The following is a 10,222-nucleotide window of genomic DNA, read 5'->3' as shown; positions in this document are numbered from 1 at the left end:
GCTGTAGGTTAAGGTATGGAGAGAGGGCGTTTTAAACCCAAATTGTGTCAATTCATTCTACCCTGGCTAAATCAAAGCATGCAGGTTACTTTTAGAATTTTGAGGAACCCCAAAAACCCCATTGACCAATCAGCACTCTGATGTGTAGGGCAGACGTTACAAAGGAAGATAAGACAGAAGGCCATTACAAAAAAAAAAATCTTCTGCAGTTTTCTTGTCCTTGTCTGTGACCATCATTAGGCAGCAGCTGTGCTGATTGTTGCTGTGGAGCAAATGTGCTTTACTAGAGCTTTCAGAACATCCATAGAGGTGATATTGCAAGCTTAGCTGCAGTGACAGAGAACATGAATTCAAAGTCAAGTTGACAGATTGTGCTATAATTCAAGCCCACTAGAGCTTGCCTTGGGCTTAATGGGGTAGGGGTGACGCCATGAAGTATTATTATCAGTGCTTGACAGTTGATTAAAAAAAGATCCCAGGCTGCTGCTTGTACCTGCCAGGGGAGATTGGTGCTTCTCCAGTCATTGTTCCAGTCCCGTTTACACAGTGGCAGGTGGCCCCCTCCTCACTGATCGAGGACTGGGCAAGTTCATATGAGCAACAATATAATTTACATACACAAAAATAACTACCTTAATAAAAAAATTATTAATACAACTGCAAAAACGAATCAGTTTTTAGTTAAATAAAAAAAAAAATACAAACATAAACAAAGACAAAATAGTAATATAAATCAACTGATTGTGTGCAGGTTACTGGTTATGCTTGTGTACCAACCCTTATTTTGTTAAACCTATGAATGAGTCGCTGCTTGGTTTGTCTTTAGATTCTTTATTACATCCCGCCGTTGTGGCGGAACTACGAGGAAAGGGAGAAAAACAGTTTCTACCCGGACACGTAATCCTCGTGCACCTCCCACACTGTGTTGTGTTTAATGGAAGTGTATTGAGTTTATTAAGCGGTGGATTGATAAGAGTCTCTCCCTGTGCCGCCGCTCGCTTATCAGAGTCGGTAAAGCAAACGTCACGCTCGCCCGTTATTCTTCACATAACAGGAGAATATAATCTAATCATTTCCGTCTGTAAAATGCACAACTTGCATGATCTGCTTTGCTTGTATTCTTTTTGTTTACCATGCTAATGTTAAACACACAGTTCTTTTCAGTGCTGTGTATTTTCGTATTTCGCACATTTGTGAAGCATTTCGTATAAAAGCACGTTTTGCTGTTATTGCACACATGCGCATGTTTTTGATAGATGTTATGTTTCGACCCAGTGAGTTCCCGTGTTATTGATACTGACATACCGTCAGTTGGGTTTTTCACTAGCATTTAGACTGAAATCTGTTTCTATTGGCTCCCTATTATTACAAAGTAATCGTCACAGACCGCCACCTGATTGGTAGAATAAGTTGCCTCAAAGCCAAATCTGTCCTGCAACTTTCATGGATGTCAGTTGTTATGTTTCATATGTTGAGTCTGGCCTTTTAAATGCTGTGGCATTTCAGGCTGGTAACATTGACTGACCGGTGGCTTTACTTACTCATCCTGTGGCTCAGCTGATATTTGAACTCTCTGTATCTCTGGTCAGGCATGTCTCAGGACAGTCAACACGGCAAGTGGACCATCTCCAGCAGTGATGAGGACGATGAGGATCTTCCTCTTTCCGGGACTACAACGTCCAAGCCCCACCGACCCGCTGTATCCAGTCACAGCTCCCATTGGTCTGCCTCCCCCCCGAGCCCCAAACTGGAACCACCGACAGCCACTGTGGAGGTGAAACCAGATCCAGCCACCACCCCTGTATCCTCACTCGTTGTTGGTTCTGAGGCCAGACAGTCGGCAGCGATGAACCAGTTAGACCCAGTGAAGTATGAAACTAGTCCGTCCTTGGCTGGAAAGCGGAAGAAAGAGGTGTCAGACGGCTCAGGCTGGGCTCTCTCAGACAGTGATGATGATGATGGAGATGTGAAGGGGAAGAGTCTCAGTAACTTACCAAAGAGGGCGCCCCCAAGCCCCAAAACAAAGAAAGCCAAGGCGGAGAACGAGCGCCCCCCGAGTCCCCACGGCCGGGTCTACTATATCGACGAGCCAGAGGACTTCTTTGAATCCAGTATTCCTTGTCTAAATGACACCTTCAGGTTTTACCTCAATAAAGTCACCGGCCTGGACAGGAAGTACAACAGCGGAGCGCTGCACATCAGAGGTGAGAAGAGTTTAATTGAGGCACATTTGGAGAAGATGGGAGCAGGGAGAAGACAATAAAATCATGCTTTTGATCAGAAGGTTTCAAGTTGAAATCCCAGACCAGCAGACAAGGTCACACACAGACATTATTTTGAAATCCCAAATATCCTTGAGGCATTTAAATACTCCAGTAGAGTTGTTCAGTGGCCAGCAGTCAACGGCTGGTTGTACTGGGAGGCTCCCAGTCTGAATTTGTGGAACAGAAGTGAAGGAAAGTTGAAAATTCTCTCTGAGCAAATGAAGGCAGAATTTCTTGACCTTGTTTGTTTTTGTCAAATGCGTTAGAATGTGACTCTGCTTGTGTGGTCACTTTTCTGTTATGTAATGTAGTTTTTGTCCCCCATGAGCTCAGAGCCTTGTTTCTTAGCCTGACTGTGGATTTCCCTGTGGAGCGCAGCTCCCACCTCTTCTCAATAGTCTTTTATATGTTAGTTTTATATGTAATCTTTGCTTTTTTCTTTCACCTAGACATCCTCTCTCCATTATTTGGGACCCTTAAAGAATCTGTTCAGGTGAGTAACCACATAAACATAAAGTTTTAGGATGAATCCTACTGAATTTGGTGATCCCCTGACTTTTCATCTAGCGCCACCATGAGGTTGACATTGGTTTTTAGTCAAATGTTTTGACAATTGTTGGATTCATTGCCATGAAATTTGGTGCCCTAAACATAATCACTTTGGCGATCCTTTAATTTTTCATCAGGTCATAGATTTTATTTGATGTTTATAACAAAACACAAAACTAGACATTCCCATCAGCCCCAGCTGTAGTTTGTGTTTAGTGCCAATCGGCAAATCTTAGCACGCTAATGCACTAAACTAAGATGGGAAACATGGTAAGCATTTCTACCAGGTTTGAAGGGTGATTTCGACCACTAATACCAGTATACTCTCTTTCTTCATAGTTTAACTACTGCTTTGATATTGCCTGGATGGTTAAGCAGTACCCACCAGAGTTTAGGTAAGTTCTGCTCCTTCTTTGTTACCATCACATTATCATGAACACATCCCCATTTATCTGATCAGTGGGAATCTGTTCATGTCCTCATTATACAGTGCCCTTCAGTGTATTATGGCTTGGGTGATATGGTTGCAAATGGCCTTCAGTATGTATGGTTTCTCATGGGATGTTTTTTCAAGACTCTCACCGGTGTTGTTGTATTTATTTCCAGTTGTATTTGTGAAATTTGAACTTTGTATTCGCGACAATTATTCATGTTTCCTTAGATTTCATACTTGTTAGGGTGGAAAAGCCTCTGAAAATTAAACACGGAAACTCCCAATTCAAATTTGGATAATGGCATTTTATTTTGTTTTATTCTTGCATTAAATGAAGGTGATACACTACACATATTCAGTTATAGGGGAAACTGGAATTAAGTGAAGAATTGCGACGATAAATGAATCACTCCAATGGTGGCAAATACACGTACGAACATGTGGATGAAAGTAATGGTGCTGGTGACAGTCCGGTGAAACATGCCCCATCGTAGCCCTTCGTTTTGGGTTGTGTTTACAGGGATCGCCCAGTTCTCATCGTCCATGGAGATAAGAGGGAGGCCAAGGCCCGGCTGGTCCAGCAGGCTCAGCCTTTCCCACATGTTCGATTCTGCCAGGTACAGACTCACCAGCACAGGAAACAGTTGTTTCACAACAGTTTCTCTGTTTTTTGGCTGATATTATATGATATATAAACTCTGATCTGCGATGTAGGATAGTCATACTGGGAATTGCCTGTTAATAAGACTGTTCCTTAAGGACTCTGGATTTCCCTTTAAATGGGACTAATGTGTGTGATTTGCCCTGACAGGCCAAGCTGGATATTGCTTTTGGAACTCACCACACGTAAGCATTTATTTCAGTGCTTGGTATTATACCTGTTTGTTTTTTGTTACTCACACATCAGATCAGTTTTGGATGTTGTTGCAGCTATATGGATGGCAAGGGCAGGTCGGTCCAATAACTTTTACATGAAAGCCATTGTATGGATTTACATGAAAACGGTTACAGATATTCATGCCCCCCTCAGGATGAATTGTAACAACCTTGATGATCCTTTAACTTTTCATCCAATGTCATCAATTAAGTTTTTTGTCTATTCTTCTTGGTTCATGACCAATTATCTCAAAACTAATGACATTCTCATCAGCTTCAGCTGGACTTTGCGTTTAATGCTAACACTTTAAACTAAGATGACAAACTAGGCTAAAAAATATCTAAATATTAAACATCAGTATGTTAGCTGCCATCTTTAATCTTATTAAATACATTTGAGTCTTTCCTGCTATGACAAGTCGAAATGTTATCATCCTATATAAACTTTAAATTATTTTTAAACTTGTTGACACACAGATAACAGTGGTATTGCAAATTACGGAGGATAAAATATACATAATATACTAAATGTATACAAAATATACATACATTTACATTTAGCACTGGGTGACTTACATTGCAGATATTTCAGGTCTTGGAGTGTGCTCTTTGTGCAGGAAGATGATGTTGCTGTGGTATGACGAAGGCTTCAGAGTCATCATTCTGACCTCCAACCTCATCAGAGCTGACTGGTACCAGAAAACACAGGGGTGAGTCTGTCTGTTGTAACCTTTATATTGCACAGCATCCAGATACAAGAGTTGGTTATGGAAATGTCCCTGAATAAACTATTTCCAAAACCAGGATGTGGATGAGCCCCATGTTTCCACGGTTACCAGAGGGCAGCAGTGCGAGCGCAGGCGAGTCACCAACCTTCTTTAAGAGGGACCTGCTGGAATACCTGGCATCATACCGGGCACCAGAACTCGAGGAGTGGATCCAGCGAATCAAAGAGCACGACCTGTCAGAGACCAGGTAAACACGAGGCACTCGCAGTTCATCTGACACAGATTTGCTACAGACTTTAAAGTCTTCTGTGATGGGAGTAGCCATCTTCTACTCTTATCTTCTATTATCAGGGTTTATTTGGTCGGCTCAACCCCAGGGAGATATGTTGGCTCGGACATGGAGCGCTGGGGCCACCTGAGGCTGAGGAAGGTAAAAAAGACAATTTGCTGTTGAATTGGGTCACCCCTCACACAGTCTTACCATCTTCATGTTGAGAGCAGTTCAAGTGTTTGTGGCAAAGCACTGACATCTGAATTGTTTGCATACGTGACCAATGTGGGGAAAAATGAAATCGTTTGCATTACAACACAGTGGTAAAGCGAAAATACAAATGGCTGCTGGGAAAGTAGGATATCAATCCAGTCTGGTTTATTTTGGACAATGGTCAGCAGTAGTGCACAGTTTAAACCATTTGCAGAACGTGGCCTAAAACATGCAAACACACAGGGATATTCCTGAGAGGATCCAGATATAAGATGATAATGTATTTGCTCATAAGTACATAATCCATTAGGAGCAATTCTCAGTTCTGCAGCACCCCAATAACCAGGTGACTTGGAAACATATCTAAATGTTGCCAATTTAATGTAATGTGACTAAAAAATAAAGGGTATTTCCTCATCTCTTTCTTTTTCTCTTCTTATTATATTAGCTGTTGTATGACCACACAGATCCCGTTCCCGGTGAGGAAAGGTGGCCTGTGATTGGCCAGTTCTCCAGCATCGGCTCTATGGGACTGGATAAGACCAAATGGTTGGCAGGGGAATATCAGCGCACCATGACCACGCTGGGGAAATCCTCTCTTCGCTCAGACCCCCCCATGCACTTGGTACGTTCCTCCAACACAAATTTAATGTGGTCTGTTGCTTATCTGATGCAGCATTCAAACGCTATGAGGACACAACAATGCAATACAAATGAGGTTTTCTATGACTGCTGCTGCTGCTATTGTTATGTGCTCTAATAGAGAATGGCATTTGCCTCAGTTTTCAAGTGGTAAATAATAGAACAGTCATTTTTACACTTTCCCTCTGCAGGAGGGTCTTTTGTCAAATGTATAAATGTGCTGTATGTCTGCGACAGATAGAACAGCAAACCAATGCCATCAATTAAAGTAAGACTATGTCACTTTTGAAAGAAGAAATAACACATTCCTCTTACATATGAAAAGTTAAATGCATAAGCAATAAAACACACCATTGCTCAGTTCAATACTTTCAGCGGTTTGGTCTGCTATGACCAGTAGCTTGTGGTTTCCAATGTTAGCTAATGTTAACGACAGATACTAACTTTTCTCTTCTTTATGCTACTAACCTTTGGCATTAACCATTATCCTGTAACGGCCACGTTTGGTCACACGTCAGCAAAAGTTACATAGCCTCACTTTAAGATTATACAGATCAGAATTTCTACAGGAAGTCGCTAATGGGTTGATCTTTTGCAGCTTTATCCATCAGTTGAAGACGTGAGGACTAGTTTAGAAGGCTATCCAGGTGAGTCTTTTTTTAATTTTTTACATTTGAAAAATATATTTGTTAATATGTCGTGTCAATAAAAACAATCTTTACTGAATGCAGGTCAATTTTGGTCATTTTGGTGTTTGGTTGCGATGTGTATCTCTTTTGTGCCCAGCGGGAGGCTCTCTTCCCTACAGCATCCAGACAGCTCAGAAACAACTCTGGCTCCACTCCTACTTCCAGTAAGTTCACTTCTACTTGTACTGGTACGTCTATGTTACATCACGTCAGTAAAACCAGTTAGCTAGTCACCATGTCTGTCTTTTTTTTCATTCCTAATACCTCCTAATATTAGATACTACTCACCTATATTGGATTTGCATTTGAAATTTGGTCAGAAATTATGGGACAGGATGTTCTTAGCTTAGCAATTATGGGACAGGGCTATGTACAGTTTACCTGGCCCTATACATAGTTATACATTCCTATAAGTCTAATTCAACAGATGAATAAAACACTCTTGTTTGCATATGTTTGTGCGTGTAGCCGCTGGAAGGCGAATACAACAGGAAGGAGTCATGCCATGCCACACATCAAGACATACATGAGGGCGTCGCCAGATTTCACTCAGCTCGCCTGGTTCCTCGTCACAAGGTGTGTGTGTGTGTGTATGTGTGTGTGTGTGTGTGTGTGTGTGTGTGTGTGTGTGTGTGCCAGCTTCATATTTGTTCATTTTTATCGTGTGAAATTACAATATGTAATGTGGATTTATTTGTGGATTTGATTTTCTGATTTACATTGATCTCTCATTTCGTACATTTTACTTACTGCTGAAACTGGTGCGGTAACTAATTACAGAAATGGTGCCAATTTTAAGTTTATCCAAAACCAGAAATCCATTTTGTCATGTTTCACCTCAGATTTATTGTCATTAACTTCCAGAGAAATGAATCCTCTACATTCTTGTTTTTTGTCATACGTAGATCAGTTTGTTTTCTTTTTTCTCCATAAAACATATTTTCTTATGGAAAATTAATTGAAATGATCATTTCAGACTCTTTACGTGAAGATATTCCCTTCCTCTTCCACACTGCTGCACTGACACATTAAACCAGATGTGTTTATGTGTGTGTTTCAGTGCCAACCTGTCCAAAGCAGCATGGGGTGCGCTGGAGAAGAACAACACTCAGGTGATGGTTCGTTCATATGAGCTGGGAGTCCTCTACGTGCCCTCCGCCTTTGTAAGAGCAACACACATGCACAAACAGTAGCTCTATGCTGACATGTCTGACTGCTGGAGAGATGTTAATCATCTGTTATTTGGCTTTCAAAAGTATGAATGACACTGTAGAAAACAAAGGTATTACATATGCTGAACAACAATACAAACCATACAGAGCTTGCATATAGTAATATATGGTGTGATGGTTGTCTCCTTCCAGAACATGAAGACCTTCCCTGTTCACAAAAATCCATTTCCTGTTTCCTCCTCCTCTGGTTTCCCTGTGCCCTTTGACCTCCCTCCCACAAGCTACTCTCCTAAAGGTACAGATGTGTGTGAGTGTGTGTGAGTGTGCATGTAGTCTTCTGTATGTATTTATGTACAGACTAGATTTGACCAAAGCTTAACTACAGTTTAGAATAGATCCTTTCGGGTGTAACCCTGGTTAGAATACCTCATGGTCTGTAATGACGCGGCTTATACTCGTTTTGTTCTGGTAAAATAAAAATATTTTCTCCGTTTGTTTAAAGTCTGATTTCAGCATTATACTGATGGTCTTAAGCCTCAGTTAAATCACATGTGCCGCAGGTTTAGTTTAAACTGCATTTACAGTGACATCTAGTGGCATTTAGGTGAACATCACAAAGAGTTTATAGTAAAGCCATAGCTGTAAAGAAGTTTAAGAGAGAGCACTTCATTTATTCCACAAAACACAGGTTAAAGTGGTGACAAGGTCATCCTGACTAGATCAGCAAAACCACCCAAAATGAAGCTGAAATGCAGCCATACCGTACGGCAGGACTGGAAATCTCTCAATGCAGCTGAAAGGGCGTCATTTAAAATTGACGGGATCTATCAGATACCTCTTCGATATTAAGCTTTGACTGAGGCGTGTTCTTCCACGTAAACAGTGAAAAAAGACATCATAGCAGGCACACATGCTGCCATTTTGTCCAATGTAATGTCCCTTTTATTTATGGACATTTAATTTCAATGACCTCTTTTCTGTCTCTGTTTTCAGATCAGCCTTGGATCTGGAACATCCCGTACAGCCAGGCTCCCGACACACACGGCAACATCTGGGTTCCCTCCTGAACACACACACACACACACACACACACACACACACATACAGACCTCTCTATTACTTTAAAACTGCTGTTTTTGTAATTGTCACTACTATGTGTAGATGTTAGTTGTCCGTAACATTTATTTTTATATTTTATACCATACTGTAGACTCACATGTTTTCTACCAATAAATGAAATATATTGATATTGTCCGGTTGTGATGTTTTGCAATCTGATTTAAATGTGACAGGACACACCTCATTAGTCTGGGTTAAACATTTAGATTTAATTACTTAAATTAGAATCACACTGGGATTAATCCTCATTTTATTTGATTGTTATTTTTTTATTTATGGAGAACGCAACTTTGTAAAACGTGTACAGGACTTGCAAAAAACCATGTTTTATCATACGCACAGTATAGTCTGCTATTCGTTTTTTTCTTGTATACAGCAGTGGTTGTCAGGACCCACAGCACTGCAGGTTTTATAGCCTACCAGGCTGATAATTGTATTCCCATTGTCTCTCAGGTGTTGATTAGTCACGCAGCTAGAATGCTATCCAGTAGGGCTCTGAGTTCTAAGGTGTGTTTGGACCGAAAGAAGAGTCTCAAGTAGGATAACTACCCCAGCACTCTTAGTTCTGAGTGCTGAAATTCCCTTCTTTTTTTAAACTTGTATTTAACTAGGATACAATATGACTGTGGCCTAACGGAACATTTTTTACCCTAAAGTCACCCCAGAGCAGCGCCTCAGCAGCCCAAGTGACCCAGTGCTCAACCCAAATACCATAAAAATGACCTAAGTACTGCTCTAGTTAGCTCATGCTCTACACTGTTGTGACATTAGGTAAAAAAAGAACCCTAACCCTATTCACAGGCTTAGGCTTATGTTTTAGGTTGTGTAAGCTGCCCATTTGATTCAGTGCACACCACTGATAGTCATGATGAAATACTCTTCGGGTGCTGAAAATGCTTTATGTCACTAATGTACAGCTGTGACCTGGTGGCTCCAGTCGCTCAAAGGTCAAAGGAGCAATACTGCATTCACTTCCGTCTGGTTCCATGTTTTCTGTTGGTGCACAACAAGGAACTTGGAAGAGCTTTTGAGTACGACTACATGTAATGTTAACTTCAGCAGGAGCGCCTGTTTTTAGTCTTGCTGAATTTTGGTGAGACATTGAACTCTTATTAGAGTTAGAGACACTGTCAGAAATTCAGTTTTTGAGATACCATTCTGAAATTTACCACACTACATCTACCATGACGTCAACATTTCGTCATTTTAAGCATCAAAATTAATGAATGCCTTTCTTTTAAAACTCACATTGATCATCTTTCAAGG

General features: G+C 40.9%; 1 protein-coding gene across 1 annotated transcript; it reads left to right on the top strand.

The window, feature by feature from the left end:
- The first annotated feature begins 972 nt into the window (after window positions 1-972).
- Window positions 973-9,089, top strand: tdp1 (tyrosyl-DNA phosphodiesterase 1). The gene is made up of 16 exons (XM_070904353.1): window positions 973-1,011; window positions 1,590-2,204; window positions 2,714-2,757; window positions 3,153-3,208; window positions 3,767-3,863; window positions 4,058-4,092; window positions 4,740-4,832; window positions 4,927-5,097; window positions 5,202-5,280; window positions 5,783-5,959; window positions 6,575-6,623; window positions 6,763-6,829; window positions 7,134-7,241; window positions 7,726-7,828; window positions 8,030-8,132; window positions 8,831-9,089. The coding sequence occupies exons 2-16, from the start codon at window positions 1,592-1,594 to the stop codon at window positions 8,902-8,904; spliced, it is 1,869 nt and encodes a 622-aa protein (XP_070760454.1). The 5' UTR covers window positions 973-1,011; window positions 1,590-1,591; the 3' UTR covers window positions 8,905-9,089.
- The last annotated feature ends 1,133 nt before the right edge of the window (window positions 9,090-10,222 follow it).

The sequence above is a fragment of the Enoplosus armatus genome, chromosome 1, assembly GCF_043641665.1.
Source record: "Enoplosus armatus isolate fEnoArm2 chromosome 1, fEnoArm2.hap1, whole genome shotgun sequence".
NCBI classification, from domain to species: Eukaryota; Metazoa; Chordata; class Actinopteri; order Centrarchiformes; family Enoplosidae; genus Enoplosus; species Enoplosus armatus.
The sequence above is the reverse complement of the archived record's forward strand: the minus strand, read 5'-3'. Positions and strand labels throughout refer to the sequence as shown.

Coding starts and splice junctions, on each gene's coding strand:
- tdp1 (XM_070904353.1), top strand. CDS start 1,592: ATGTCTCAGGACAGTCAACACGGCAAGTGGACCATCTCCAGCAGTGAT. Junction 4,833..4,926: donor TGGTACCAGAAAACACAGGG/GTGAGTCTGTCT, acceptor TTCCAAAACCAG/GATGTGGATGAGCCCCATGT. Junction 6,624..6,762: donor TAGTTTAGAAGGCTATCCAG/GTGAGTCTTTTT, acceptor TTTTGTGCCCAG/CGGGAGGCTCTCTTCCCTAC.